At 37.5% G+C, this 16,115-nt stretch overlaps 3 protein-coding genes across 3 annotated transcripts in view; all 3 read right to left on the minus strand.

Annotated features, from left to right (window-relative positions):
* Nucleotides 1-564, minus strand: part of rnf212 (ring finger protein 212) — a 4,870-nt gene extending 4,306 nt beyond the window's left edge. The window contains exons 1-2 of the mRNA XM_073819974.1: nt 456-564; nt 168-229 (exon numbers count right to left, since the gene is read on the minus strand). Coding sequence (XP_073676075.1) covers nt 168-229; nt 456-564 — 171 coding nt within the window. The remainder of the gene's footprint in view (nt 1-167; nt 230-455) is intronic.
* A 969-nt stretch (nt 565-1,533) lies between these two features.
* LOC141287878 (transmembrane emp24 domain-containing protein 11) lies at nt 1,534-3,469 on the minus strand. Its single transcript, XM_073819975.1, has 5 exons — nt 3,268-3,469; nt 2,480-2,571; nt 2,252-2,377; nt 2,016-2,162; nt 1,534-1,840 (listed from the first exon to the last, which is right to left on the minus strand). The coding sequence occupies exons 1-5, from the start codon at nt 3,395-3,397 to the stop codon at nt 1,691-1,693; spliced, it is 645 nt and encodes a 214-aa protein (XP_073676076.1). The 5' UTR covers nt 3,398-3,469; the 3' UTR covers nt 1,534-1,690.
* Nucleotides 3,470-4,021: 552 nt separating this feature from the next.
* spon2b (spondin 2b, extracellular matrix protein) lies at nt 4,022-8,907 on the minus strand. Its single transcript, XM_073819971.1, has 6 exons — nt 8,521-8,907; nt 7,688-7,920; nt 6,673-6,896; nt 5,909-6,100; nt 5,439-5,622; nt 4,022-4,725 (listed from the first exon to the last, which is right to left on the minus strand). Exons 2-6 carry the CDS (start codon nt 7,911-7,913, stop codon nt 4,547-4,549), a joined length of 1,005 nt encoding a protein of 334 aa, XP_073676072.1. The 5' UTR covers nt 7,914-7,920; nt 8,521-8,907; the 3' UTR covers nt 4,022-4,546.
* Between the last annotated feature and the right edge of the window lie 7,208 nt (nt 8,908-16,115).

A 16,115-nucleotide genomic window follows, 5' to 3' on the forward strand; every position in this document is an offset into this window, starting at 1 on the left:
AGTACTTGACTGCAACTGCACTGATATCTGAGAAAAGCTCTTGAACCTCTGAGCTACTCTATGAGAACAATACACAGATTAGTGGCACAGCTCATTAAAAAATAATCTTTATCACAAAAATAAAATAAAATATAAATTAATTAATAAATAAACCTCTTGTATCTTACCTTATCAGACAGTGGGGAGATCTGACACTTTGCTTTGCAAATGAGGCATATGCCCTGTTTTCCTAGAGGGCAAAACATACACCTCTTCTGTAGGACTATATTTATTCCAGCAGAGGGCAGTATATCCACACATTTAATTAATGTTCTAACTGTAAAACTAGAACCATTGTGCCATTTTGAAATCTAAATGTAAATGGTAATATATATATATATATATATATATATATATATATATATATATATATATATATATATATATATAATGTGAGTTGAGTGTGCTAACGTTACCTCTCTGAAAGCAAACATTACAGATGATGTGACCGCAGTTTGTGACAGCCAGCTGACGCTCAGGACCAGATGATACGAAGCACGAGTTACAGCAAATCCAGTGAGACATTATTCTGTTTGAATACAACAACATTGTAGCTGTGCAAATTCTACAAATGAACTGTCTACTTATATAGCGTTTCAGATAACAGAAAAAGGAGCTGTAAATGCTTATAATGTTAAAATCGTTTTCTATTAACGTTACCATTTACTGTAACGTTACGCCAGTAAATTGTTGTATGTACCTGTTATTGCCAGAGACACATCCTATGTGTTAAAATCAGACATATAACGTAATTTCATAGCAAACCGATCGAGGAGGTTATCATTCTGTTTGCTTCAGTTTAATGCGCTGAGTTGAAAATACAGACGGTTTTCTCTCATGTGAGGGAAGAATGATTGACTTTAAAATATGAAAATAAAGCGACAAAATCATTAAATGTACATCAAACAGGTGTTAATAAATAAATAAATAAATAAACAAAGGTGGGTGTATATCGTTAGCGTTTGATCCAGCTATAAAATGTCCCTGAGGACTTCACGATAGGTTGCCCATAGGTGCTGTGGTCACTAAATCTGTAAAATCGAACATACCTGTATCTTTTTTACACGATATCCAGATTTATATCAGTCGTGCGTACAATAAATTGTAAGTTTACGAGTTATCATATAACAAATTAGCAGATTTTCCGATGCTTTTTGAAACGACAACGTCACGGTGACGAAATCGCGCACTCCTCAAAAAATGACCAATGGCGACCGTAGTTTCCGCCAAAATACTACGACTATCGTAAATCGTAATAAATTAACTATTTATTATTAAATTAATCGGTCAAACAAACATTTATATTTCTGTTACTATCTTCTTTTTGATGGCGGTTTTGATTTAATTATAGTATTAATTGTAGTAGCCTAATTAAAGGGCTTGATGTTTTGGAGAAAACTAAATTAAATATATAAACTTATATAACTTTTATATAAATAAATATTCATGGTTGAACACACTGTTAGAGTGGAATAAAACACAAAGAGAAGAATCTTTATGTATTTAATATGAATTTATTAAAATCAGTTATGAAACATTCTTATTGCAGATATAAACGATAGTTTTTGCTCAGGTAGGCTAAGGTAAATTAGACGTTTACATTTATCAAAATGCTTCAACAAGGTTACACACAGTCATCCATTTCATAAAGCTAAACCAGCTTCTTTTCAATGAGAAAGTTTTTGAGGTTTTTCATTTGCCAGATTCCGACAGAGAGTAGTATTGATGTCTGAATAATGGCCCACCACAAAACGTTTCCATTTGTTTCCTCACTCATTTGGCGAAACTTTTCCTCACGTTCCTGGTTGCAGTAAAATAAACAGACACAAATTGCACATAATCACCAGAGAGTAAGTAGGCCATACACCTTGGAAAATGTGGACAGATGACACTTGGCCTGGTTCTTATTCTGATCCTGGCAAGCAATTAATATGGTAACATTTTGTTGTCAGGCCGTCCTGTCTGTGTTTGCTTACCCTTTGGAAATTTTGCTGCCTGCTAATGTAACGCATCTGGTCAATGAGATGTTGCAAGTTGTTCTCCATTGCCTTCATGGTGTCCTTTGTCTTGTCAGCATTCGGATCAATGGTATGCTTACCCATCTGGACATCTAAATGTACTTTCTGTACACAAAGATAAAAGTAAAAGCTACTAGATGACGTTGTAAGTATGTCAAATTCAACATAGGAGGCCACAGCATCTCACTACTCACCAGACGATCTCCAGCGAACACCGAGAACCTGGTGGAGTTGGATTGCATACACACGAAATGTTGACCCGAAGCATGGGATGTAAAGGTGAATTTTCCATGTTTCCCAAAGCGTTTTAACAAGATCACCTGCATATGACATAATGTATCAGAGGAACTGCTGCAGGTGGTAACAGTTAAGAGTTTATTTTATAATTTTCAGTTATGCATGAAGAGTTGAATGCTTCAGACCGCATGGTTAGGGTCTCTCACAGTCACAGTCAAACCAAGGTGTCGGATATTGCCCTTCTTATTTTCATCCCAGTGCTCTAGCAGAAAGATGCCTGAAGGGAGAAACCAACAGTAATGCTATAGCAGCAGTGTAGCTACTTTCTATGTGCAGTGCACTACAGTACCTTTACTCCATGACCCACAAAACTGAATTCCCTATTGTTACTGTACATGTTTAGATGTTGCAGGAATAAAGAGTTAAATATATCATTCATTCACCACATAATGGAATTTCTGTTATCATTTACTCACCCTCATGTTGGGATTTTAATTCAAGTTTTCTGAAAGGGTTGAGGAAATAATTATGCAGGTCTATGTTTTCTTCCACCATATGTAGTTACCACAATTATTATATTTTAGTCCCTTTTTTATCCAGATGCCATTGTGCAACATATTTTTGTACCACTGTTTTGGTCAGATTGTCCTCAGTTGTCTCTGACCTGTGGTTAACAGGCTGTTGTTGTTTTGGCCAAATGTATCACATCAGTTATATAAGATTTTGCCTCCAGAATTTATCTTGATATTTGGACCGCAAACAAAGAAGAGCACAAACATAAAGTCAACAATATATGTTCTACACATATTAAAAGTAGGATTATATTTTCAAACCGAATGTTAAATCGCCTGTTAGTATGAGCAGTATAAGGAAAACTCTTCAGGAACTATTCAGGATCAAACAACTGATTAATGTTGTGTAATACAGCAAATACGTATAACATTGTGTAACAGTACAATTCATCTTAACTGACCTGACACAAGTGTATCCTCTGGAATCTCCTCAATGATACACTTTTCCTCCTGTTCCCCTAAATCAAAATACATTGCCGGAGCCAAAATAACAAAACTGGCTAGCAGCAGGCCTGTCAGCCTCACATTCATTGCTGTAAAACAGTTTTAAGGTAAGAAAGCTACAAGTAATAATAACAGGACACTAGTAAAGCTTCATGTGCACAGCAGGTTTAGTGTGAGAAATCTGCAGCTGCTGTTTGTAGAGTCATGTTTAAACAAGGTAAACAGAAAGTAATGATAGGACTATAGGGAGGAACCGAAATACATTGATAGAAAAAGTCAATCTATTACCTGTTTTGCTTAAAAGCTAATTGGACAAGTCACACTTGAAAATATCATGCATTAGAAAACAAAAAAATCAAACCAAATGCCATTTATTAGAAAGACACCAGTTTTTAAGCCAAATATTTCACAAAAAGGTTTCAAAAGAGGATTAAGACAAGTTTTGTGACACGTTGTGTCCATAATTTATGTCATTGTGATTAACAACACCAGAATGTGGTTAACTGTGCTTAACTAAAATCCTTATTAAAATACATTGTCAAAATGACTTTGGATAGTGAAAAAAGAAAATGTCTGAAATTGTCATTTGATTTGATCCTTGACATTCATACATTTTAAAGTATGACTTGCATGTCCAAATAGATGGACAAATTATTTTGCATTTGTTAACATTTAGAAAAATATAATCATTTTTCACACAAGCATGACAAATTCAGAGGAAACATGTTTTATTTCTTTGTATGTACAATTTTATATACAGTTTTGCAATTAATGTACAGATATCAACCACTGATGCAACTTGTTTTGAGGAGAACACAATTTTTCTTTTTACTGAAGATGTTTATATCAACTTTTGAGCTTAATAATTGATAATATATCAATTTTTGATCAATGGTGAGTTTTCGTTGCACCAGAGAGCCTCAGATTCCATGAACAGTGCATGAGGACAGTGTGTGAAAGTTACAGCAAACTCAGCCTGTAAACACCGGCTATTAAAACAAATATTGCTGTATTGAAAGTATTTCTGACATTTGCGGTTCCTCATATTTTACTTTCAATTGTGATACACTTACTTAGAATTTGCTGTTTCTTTACCATGTTTAAGCTTGTTAACTCACCCATGACATCATAGCTTAACATAACAAAGTCATTCCCTTTAAAATGTCTCATTTTAAACTTGTTAACCAGTAGATTCTTCCCTGTGGATGAGGTATGGATGGTAGGTCCCTTTTATATTCACACACAGTTGTCAGGGATACAGAGCTTCTTCTCCTCTAGGGGTGGGCAGGCAGCCCCATTGTTTGCAGGGTGCATGTGAATATAGCGGGTTCTGTGCTTTACCCCTTTCTCACCGCATTGACCTTTACAAAGACCCCAAGGTGACCAGACAGACACCTCACAGTCCAGAGGGGTATCTGTAGAAAAAGCGATGTTGATTAGTACTAATAACTTATAGGAGAACTGGAAATAAATAATTGTAGTTGTTAAAAGCATAGTTCAAACATTTATATTATTTGTGAAGTGTAAATAACTAAATGCTAAATTAACTAAATCACTTTTGTTCAGCATCTTATTTAATGTTTTGTGCTAAATTAAAGTTTAGGGCTGCTTACTCTGAATTTAAATTACACTCAGACAACAAAAGTAAAACCTTTTGCAGAAATAATTGCTTCTCATTTTAAACCTGCCTAGAGAGATCTCCTGATTCGCTGATGCTTTCCAGAAATTCTGACCTTGCAAAAGGTTGATATGTATTACAGACTTTTGTACAAGTAGGAAAACAGAAGCATGGAATCAAAGCACACATTTTACTTCTATGACAAACACTTCCTGAGTGCTGAGTGGCAGAAAACTTTTAAACGGGTTGGCCTCCATTATCGTGTTTGCAGTTTGTTGTGTTGGTTACCATGGGAGTGCATAAACCTTTCTACAGCCCACAATTTAATCACCACAAGTTCTCTCTACGGATTTGTAGCGCTTCCCTCGAAACAGAATACATGCATTTAAGATTTAAGTGCAAGTATATCAGCTGTCTTTTTGCATGACTAAGTTCTGTATGAGGAGACTATGCCAGACCATTATAATATTCACATCACAATTCATTTTACAAACCATTCTCGATGCTTACTTATGAGAGACACATCTATTTCATTCCCGCTTGGAATCTGATTGGACTGGGTTGGCTGAATGGGTAAGCTGAAGATCTGGTTGTTCTTGATCTTTGTTAGGGAGACTTTGGCTATTGGGGGGAGATGCTTCAGTCTGGGATAGTAGAAGGAGTTTGCAGGGTGACTTGGGAATGATGAGGTTATCTATTGAGAGAAGACATTTCAGTAAAAAGATTTGTAACAAGACCTCCATCCCTGCTGAAAAAAGTAGTTATGTGGTATGCCAGATGGTCTGATTTGCTGGCTTCAGGAGGGGTTTTAACCACTGACACAGCTTAAACCCAGCAAACCACCTTTTTTTTTTTTTAACCAGCGACAGACCAATTTGGCCAGGCTGGGAGACCAGGTTAAACCAAAAAAGACCAAAAATGTATTTCATGGAAAATATGAATATATATGACTTGTAGGGTTAACTGCTTTTAGACATTACCTGAGTGATCTTGTCTTGAGGAATGGTTTCAAAGTTTGGTGAGGAGAAGGTGAAACCACTGTCTGTGCCGGCATCGTAGGGGTAGAGATCTATGCTTAAGTTTTCTATCCAGTGATCACCCTCGCACAAGTTTAGACTGTCTATTCCAACAAACCAGTCAGGACTTGGCACAAGGCGGACAATGAAGGACAGCTGCAAAACAAGAAGACCATTAGTGTTCGGCTGCACTGTGGTTTTAGCTTGCTCATTAGCTAGTGAGCTGCTGGCTTGTTTTCATTTGGAAAGTTTTATTATTTACAATTCTCTCTATAATATTTTATACGGAATGCCTGGGAGGCCAGTGAAATATGTGCATGTAGAGAGCCAGTTCCAAAAGAATGCTTTGGACACAGTATGGAAGTGTCCTCATCTTCTGACTGAAAACATCTGTGTTTTTTATTAAAAACAACTGAAAAAAAAAACTGCTATAGTAACAGCTTAAACCAGTCTAAGGTCATTTACTGGTCATACTGTAGATGGCCAAAAGTGATTTAGCCTATATCCTAGCCTAGCCAAATCAGAGTTTATCTGGTCAGCCTAGTGGTGATGTTTCAGCCTGGCCAGCCAACCCAAAAACCTTTCTAATTGGATCTGATATTCATTTTAGCATCATACAGTTGCATAAAATGCATAAAAATCCATAATACGCAGGGATATGATTTGGCACTGAAGCGAAGATCAGGCTTGTCCTTGCTTTAACCTGCTGCAGTGAACAGTGTACTTACTAAAGAGTGTCTTGCATAGACCTCAAATTCTGTGGTTGCCTGGCCGATTCCTCCAACCACAGCTGGCGCTGAGAAGAGGCCATAGACACTCTGGATCCGTTCCCCAGCGGCCTCCACTTCCTTTATCAGGGTCCAAGCCTCTCCTCTCTCAGAGAACTCTCTCACCCCATTACTGGCGTACTCGTTCCTTTGCCAGATGTGATAGTCTGAGCTGTGAGTTACTCCTAAAATGAAAATAATAGTTTTCGATGTATACTAGTACTTAAGTGCATAACATGCTACTGAAGCACTACCATCATTGTCTTGCTCATACCCATAAGAACAGTGTGTGAATTATACAGTGGCTTGTGAGGAGCCTTTTTTTTAAAGAAAGGACTTTTTATAGGAAAAAGTTTAGGCATCATGACATCTTGAGCAACCCAAAATTATTTTGGCATCTCTGAAGCACGGTTTTAACACTGCCAACAATCAATTTATATACTTTTGTGATACTGTACAAAATCTATAGGATATAGATAATGGTAGTATTCCATAATCAAATGGTGATCAATGAGTAAGTTTCTAAAACCCTGTTGCAACTTTAAATAGTTAAAAAATGTTTTTACTGGCATATAGTACCATGAAGCTTGAACATCCATTAAAACTTTATATATAAAGGTTATTTATATAAGAAAAAAGTTTTCCAGATTATCAAAATGTTCTTTACACTAAGAACAAAAATGTATTTGTCTCTGAAAGGTTTTTTGGGGAACCAAAAATAGTTCTTAAATGGCATTAATGTAAAAACCATTGAAACTTTTGAAACCTTTATTTTAAGTATTTATGGATATCACAAAATCTTTGTTTTGACTTCTCTTGGAGGGATTAGTGTTACTGGGTCAAACCCACTCAATAGGAACAATGTGAAATGTTTGGGCAAACAGACTCAAAAAGTGGTGCAGAAAATGTTAAAAACAAATTAAACGAATAATGTTTACTACTACCCTGTTCTTACTTATAAGAGCAGCCCACTCACCAATGATGGGGGACCACTGAGCAGGTGGCCTGTACAGAGGGTAGTGTTTGGGGAAGGCAGTCTGAGTCCACTGGCCGGTAAACGTCAGTCTGTACTTGGCTGTGGACGGCGCCATGCACACGCGGTCCACGTCGACTGGCATTGCAGGGACTCCACTCAGCAGGGCCAGAGTCACGGTAAACCACTGCAGCCAGCAGTTCACTTTCAAAGATGTCATCTTTTCCATGCTGGTTCTATGAAGGAACAATAAACTGTTTTACCAAACATGTGGATGCATGTCATAACCAGGTTTGAATGCTTTGAACCACTCCTTTTATACTAAACTATATTATAATGATAAATCAGGGGAATTAAATACTTTACATAAGTTCCTCAATGAGTGATTGGGTATAACTGTGTCATACACTGACTAAGAAGGAAAGAATGTAGGTCAGAATAACCAAATTCATTTGTTCTACATGATATTTAGCAAAAGAAGGATTGCCAATGAAATTGCATATTTTATTGAAATTGGTTAAGCAATACTCTAGAAGATATATATATATATATATATATATATATATATATATATATATATATATATATATATATAAGCATAGATTGGTATATTAACTTTTATTAACTTATATTATTATAACTTCATGCACCATTAACTATAATTAATTTAAACACTTACATTTTTCGGTATGTATGTTCAGTAGTATATGTATTTGTCATATAAAATACTACCTTTAAATGCATATGCCCTAAAAAGGATTTGAATTTATCATAAAGCAGAAGCAATTCAATATTGTGCAGCATGAATAAAACATGTAGTTAAAGAACGGACTTACAGGGTTTGCAGAGGCAGATGAGGTTTCCTGCAGAAGAGCTGAGTGGAGGTCACCTGTGCCCAGGCATTCAGACGAAGACTGCAAGATTACTGTGTGTCTTCCAGCTATTTATGCGTTTCCAGCAGTCCCCACAGTCTAACAATATCAATAACCTCCTGACCCCTCCCAGATGTAGTATCAAGCTCTCGACGCTCTACATTACAACTCCATGTAGGATTTCCCCTTTGGTCTCAGCAAACGAGTCACTGTTTGAATCACGATTCACACTTTTTTCCCCTCTCCCAACCAGAGATGCATAGAGAAAGCAGCATTATGAAGCTCCTGAGGGTTTCGCAGTCAGTTGAGGAGGTAGCATTATGGGGTTGGTTGATTGTTGAAACAGACTTGGCTGGTGGATCAGCAGTGTGAAGGCACCCAGTAAGCCGAAAGCTAACAGATCCCGCCTGCAGCCAGTAATTGCTTCCACATGCTCACGTTTTGCCCCTCACCCTTCTCAAATTCTCTCCAGTTTCTTGACACTTAATTTGCTGAGAGCTGTTTGAATGTGGTTTTCTGCAAACTAGTTCAATTTCTGAGAGCTTACTTTAAGGCTTTTTAATATTGCTCTGTTGAAAATCGGGCTTTGACCCAAGTGGATTGCGACATCTAATGTGTTTGACATGTGTTTTATGCCTGTCTCAATCTGGGGTCAGTTTCTGTCATCCATCCCTCATTGTTCATTTGAGTTGTCTCACGTGTCAGTCCATTTGGTCACAATGGACTAACTAAAATATTAATAGAAACTACAGAAAGTGTGTTAAAATGAGCTTAGATCATACAAATTGAACAATAACTCTAAGAAAGTATAAACACATGATCATTTGCAAAAAATAATAATAATAATAATGTCCTAATGTCTTTACCAGTTCAGTCTATCTGAGACAGGACAATAAATGCACAAAACCATGCTTTGTACTAATTTAACTCGTTAACTACTAACATAAAAAAGTACTACATTTTATTTTGTTTAGGAGAGCTGTAAGACAGTCCTTTTGAGACATTTCTTGCAGATTTGAAAAAAGATTACATGTTGTAAAATTGACTGCATTGTTTACCAGAAAACTATGCACAACAAATTACCAGCCTAGTCCACATTAATCTTATTAAAAATCCATCCATTTTCCAAACCACTTGTTCTATGTTGTATGGATACTGGATAAATACCCTGGGTGGATTACATTACATTACTAAATTTACTTTTGTTTTCACTTAATTACATATTCAACTTTTAGAAGAAGTATTTTTAGGACTACTTCCAGTGCCAACATTTCATATTAGTTCTTTATCCAAACTGCAGGTTAGTTGTTCTACCTCAAGGTTTTTCTAGTGACTGCTTTTTTTTGTTGTTGTTGTTTATTTCTTCCCAGTAAACAGTCTGTAATTGTGTCATCCTGGGCTGTTTTGGGAACTTTTGTGTTTGAAACAAAAATGTAACCAATGCAGACTGTTCAGTTCTTGGCAAGAATGGTTATGAAACCATGCACCAGTTCCATGAAGCCTTTAAATGGGTCACATTATGTTTCTTGGAAAAAAGTAACTGAACTTAAAACTGAAAACATGTTTACAGAAGAACCAATGCCAGTCTTTTATTGAATCCTAAACATAGTAACAAGTGAAACACATACAATGTCAATCATCCATCACTATATTACATATATATGGCTTGGAATAATACATAGGCATTAGTATTTGTGTGTATATACTCAAATGTATATGAGATCACCAGCTCATGAGAATTATAATTACAACTCAAAATGTCACCACACAATGTTCCTCAGTATACTTTACCTATAAGCCTTGTTAGGTTTTTCTGATACCCTTATACTTGTTCTAGGTTTTTCTGATACTCTTATAAAACAAGAGGTTCACTGTTGACCCATAGAGGTTCCTGTTGTTTCCATTCACATTTTCCAGTGTGACCATCTACTCATAGACCAGGCTAGATTTACCAGGTTCTTCCTAAAGACAGATTCATCTATCTATGTACAGTATCTCACAAAAGTAAGTACACCCCTCACATTTCAGCAACCATTTTAGTATATCTTCTCAAGGGACAACACTATAGAAATGAAACTTGGATATATTTTTGAGTAGTCAATGTGTAGCTTGTATAGCAGTATATAATCCTCTGAAAATAACTCAACATACAGCCATTATTGTCAAAATAACTGGCAACAAAAGTGAGTACAATTGATAACAGCAGTATGTTGTTTAACCATGCAAAGCCACATTTCCTATTCATCATTCATCGTTTATGTTTTTGTCTGCTTGACAGAACCATACAAAGTTGTGTAGCTTGTATTAAAAAAAGTTACAATTAGGTGCTTTAAGTACAATTCTCTCATACTGACCACTGGATGTTCAACATGGCATCTCATGGCAAAGAATTCTTTGAGGATTTGAGAATTAGAATTGTTGCTCTCCACAAAGATGGCCAAGGCTATTAGAGGTAGAAGTAGAAGGTCAACTTGTCATTGCTCAGACTATACGCCGTGCACTGCAACAAGTCGGTTTGCATAGTCGTCATCCCAGAAGGAAGCCTCATCTGAAGCTGGCACACAAAAAAGCGGCCAAAAAGTTTGCTGAAGACAACCTTTCCAAGAGCATGAGACTATAAGATAAACTTGTTTGGCTCAGATAGTGTCCAGCATGTGTGGTGATGCCCTGGTGAGGAGTACTAAGAAAATTGTGTCTTGCCTACAGTCAAGCATGGTGGTGGTAGCATCATGGTCTGGGGCTCCATGAGTGCTGCTGGTACTGGGGAGCTGCAGTTTATTGAGGGAAACATGAATTCCATTATGTACAGTACATTCTGAAGCAGAACATGATGCCTTCCCTCCAGAAACTAGGATGAATGGCAGTTTTTCAACATGATAATGACCCTAAACACACCACCAAGATGACAACTGCCTTGCTGAGGAAGCTGAAGGTGATGGGGTAGCCAAGTATGTCTCCAGACCTGAATCCTATTAAGCACCTGTGGGGCATCCTCAAGCATAAAGTGGAGAAGCACCATTTGTCTAATGTCCAGCAGCTCTGTGTGGAGTGGAAGAGGATCCCAGCAAAAACCTGTGCATTGACTACTTTAAAATATCTATCTATCTATCTATCTATCTATCTATCTATCTATCTATCTATCTATCTATCTATCTATCTATCTATCTATCTATCTATCTATCTATCTATCTATCTATCTATCTATCTATCTATCTATCACAACTTGAGCCATATTGTGCCCACTAATAATTACAGTTTATGCATAAGAGTATATGGATATTACATTGATCATGAGTTGGTTAATAGGTTTTAATGTAAGAAGTCAATACAACATGACACAGGTTTACAGTCAATTTAATCTTTATTTTGTGCAGCCAGTTCCTTTTAGCAGAAGAGGATGTGAAGTTAAGGGTCAGTGCAGTGACCTTCACATTGGGAGTGTTAAATCCATCCAGTGTAATATTTCTGCTGACAGACATGATTTCTTAGCAACATTTCAATAGCTGGTTAGGGCTAGCCTGCTTATGTAACAGTTTTTGGATAGTATGTTCTTGGAATGTGCTTTGTGGCAGTTTACACCCAGTCTTTATATGACAGATCTTAATCATGTTCTTAAATTATTATTGAGGCACTCAATAAAATTATTTATATCATTTCCATACTTTGGTTAAATGAAACAATAATGTTGACTGTAATACATTTGGGTGAGGGGAATTTCTGTCATTCTGTTTGTTCCTGTTTGTGTGTTACTTGGTCAAATGCAAAACTTGATATTTCGGCTGCTTTTGTTTTTTTTCTTTGGTGGAGAAAAACTAATATTCCTTGTGTGATATTGTTTAATTAAATATTCATTACCTTTGTTGTTGAAAAACAATTAATGGTCATGCTGGAGACAATTCTGCAGATACTCTCATGATCTTGAACTCATTTCATTGTTTTGAATTTCACCCAAAAGCCATGTATTTTTGTTCTTTGATTTGGACAGCTATAAGTTACATGTGGAGAAGTAATCACACATTTGTATTTTTTTCATCCTCAGTAGCAAATCATCATGCACTGTCTGTAAACCCTACCAAGGGACAACATTAAAACCTTGGCTACTTAATGTGAATTTTAGGCACTGGTTTGGCCCTTAAAGGCACATTATGTAAGATTTTTTTGACCAAAATACCCAAAAACCACTAGAATAGTGCTACATATTTTGTTGACTTGTGTACTTACATTACTCCCAAATGTTTCCAAGAATGTTTAAATCCAGACAAATAAGAATTTAAGTAGTGTAATGAGCTGTGTCATTGCCTGCAAATGACATCAAACACCTTAGATTTATTTTTTAGAAACATGGAAACATGGGATGAAGTCTTAAACTTAAAACTTCACATCTTGAGAATTGTTTCACTCAAAGTTCAAGACCTGAGACTTGGACCAGGACTTTGTAATGTGCATGCTAAAGTTACAGGCCAACACATTTTTTTTTTTTTTTTTTTTGGTATGAAATTTCTTCCTGCTGGATCTCTGCAATAACGGGGGTCAATTTATTGGTTAAGGAAGGCAAGGATGTTTTTGAATCAAATTTGCCCCATCTGTCAATGACATTAGAATGGCATTAGTATCGTTTTCAAAATTCCACACAGAATTTAAAGAGTCTAATAAAAATGTGAACACAGTCCAGTTGAGTTTAGCCAAATGTGACTTCATCCGCATGTCATAAAGCATTAAATAAAGTTATGTAGTATAACATGACACAAGTTGTTTTGGTTTGGAAAAATAAGTTATAACGTTTGTGTACATTTACATGCCAAAATCTATACTATATATACATGTCTATTTGAGAATGGTTGAGGAGTTAACTCTTTAATGTGATTCTTGAAAATGTGACTTTAAATGACTTTGGAAAGTCATGTGCATGCTGTATGTTTATGCCAAAATGGTTTGGAAAGGAACTTGGGGAAAATATTAGACATTGTCTGAAGGATCACAGAAGAAGCATACCATGTGAATTTAGTCCTGTTATTCCTTCAGGCATTTGTGATTATAAACAGGCGATGTTGAGTTCCAGTCAATGTTGTAATTCTTGAAATCATAGTTCAGTTAAAGATAAAGAGCTGATGTTTTCAATGTTTTCAAAGATACAGAGCTGATGTTTCCGTGACAATGTTTATAGTTTCTGTTTTTGCAGGAATTTTGGATGAAGATGATGTTAGTGAATCACAGAAAAAACAGACAAGTTTTTCTCTGAATTAAGACATGCTGTCATTAGAAGTCACTAACACTGACTGTTTTTGTCATGAAATCTTATTCTTCTTCTGTTAAAATGTCACGTTTACATGTCTTGGTGTTGTGCACTTATTATTAATAACTTTAAAATTAGAAATAAAGTTAATTATAAAAATTTCAGATAGATTCTGTTAAATATTTAGGAGTCATATTGAATAGACAACTAAACAGCAGCTGAACACATAACAGCTGAAGAATCAACTATTTTTTTAAACAGCATAATTTTTAAATAATTACGATTATCATTAAGTTGCAACAATGTTTGAATCATAATGAATAAACAAAATTATGAGATTGAGTAGTGGTGGTGCTTTTATAAAAAAAAAGAAAAAAAAAAGAATAAGAATAACTGTTACGGAAGCAGACGGACAAGAAGGTAAATGAATATAGAACAGTTTTATTTCAACAGAGGAGCAGCTGAAGGAGAATGACGTGCACAAATGGGTAAGTATCTCAATCTTGTATAGTTTGTTGATGTGGTTTGATGAAGATCTGGTTTCTTTACAGGAACGACGGGAGGAGAAGGTGGATTCGCTGAGTGAGTCTTCTGAAAACTTACGGCACACACACACCGCTGAACGGATCCAGGATCGATGACAGACTTACGACACACACACCCATGGATATAGCCGGATGGATCTGCACAGACTGGATTTGGACAAGAACAGGTAAGTAGCAACAGGTAGGTAATAGTTGTGAACTCGAGGAGAGCAGCACAATGAGTCTGCTTCGTATGAACGAGAGATCCGTCATAAAATCCACTCCTAGGTGTGACCAGGGGCGGTTCGGGATCGGCAAGGGATGGAGTCGTCCTGCTGGTAAGTGACGGGGACTCTTGGACATGGCACACTCCTTACAGCCAACCACATACCTTCTCACATCCCTTGCCATTTTGGGCCACCAGAAGCGTTCTGATAGCAGTGAGAGGGTGTTGTTGGTCCCTGGATGCCCAGTGCCCAGGGAAGTGTGTACGGAGTCGATCAGATCTACCCGTTGATCAGGAGGAATGAACAGGCAATCTGCTGGACAACCCGGCGGAGGTCTGGCTACTGGAGGAGCGACGGCTGGAGGAGCAGACCATTCTATGGGGTTAATGATGTTTTCAGGTAGGATGGTAGTAGGTTCTTCAGTGGATTCTGGTAAGTCATGGAGTCTTGATAAAGCATCGGCTTTGACATTCTTGGGACCTGGACGATATGTAATGGAGAAGTTATAGCGTGAGAAAAATAGAGACCAGCGGGCTTGACATGGACAGAGTCGTTTGGCTTCTCGAAGGTGTTGCAGATTTTTATGGTCTGTGATGACTTGAAATGGGTGCTTGGCTCCCTCCAACCAGTTTCGCCATTCCTCCAGAGCGAGCTTGATGGCCAGTAGCTCGCGGTTGCCAATGTCATAGTTTCTCTCCGCTGGGTTGAGCTTCCGGGAGAAATAGGCACATGGATGGAGTAATTTAGGGGTACCTTGTGGCTGTGAGAGTACGGCTCCGACTCCCGTGGTAGATGCATCGACTTCCACTACGAAAGGGAGATCGGGATTCGGGTGAGTCAAAAGTGGAGCTTGTGTGAAGGCGTCCTTCAGGGTTTGGAAGGCTGCGGCTGCATCTGAGTTCCATGCGAGGGATTTTGGTTGACCTTTTTTTGGTTTTGGTTTCAGGAGGTTGGTAAGTGGAGCAGTGATTAAACTGTAGTCTTGTATGAAACATCTGTAGAAATTGGCGAATCCGAGGAATCTCTGTAGTTCTTTGATAGTGGTGGGTATTGGCCAGGAAACAACTGCGTTCACCTTCCCCTCGTCCATGCGAACCCCTTCTTGGTCGATGATGTAACCGAGGAAGTGAACTGATGACAGGTGAAAGGAACATTTCTCAGCCTTGAGAAATGAGCTGGTGATCCCTCAGCCATTGGAGGACCTCCGCAACGTGGTGGTGATGTTCGGCCTCACTCCGGGAATATATCAAGATGTCATCTATGTAGACTATGACAAAACGATGGAGAAACTCCCGGAGGACTTCATGGATGAAGTTCTGGAATATGGAGGGGGCATTGACCAAACCGTAGGGCATAACCAGATATTCGTAATGGCCAGTAGGGGTCACAAAGGCGGTCACTCGTCCCCCTCTCGTATTCTCACCAGATTGTAGGCTCTGTGGAGGTCCAACTTGGTGAAGATGCTGGCAGTGCGAAGTTGTTCCAGGGCTGCAGGGACGAGAGAAAGGGGATATCTGAATTTGACTATGCTTTGATTAAGGATACGGTAATCGATGCATGGCCGCAGCCCTCCAT

This window comes from Garra rufa, chromosome 16 (assembly GCF_049309525.1).
Source record: "Garra rufa chromosome 16, GarRuf1.0, whole genome shotgun sequence".
Classification (NCBI taxonomy): domain Eukaryota; kingdom Metazoa; phylum Chordata; class Actinopteri; order Cypriniformes; family Cyprinidae; genus Garra; species Garra rufa.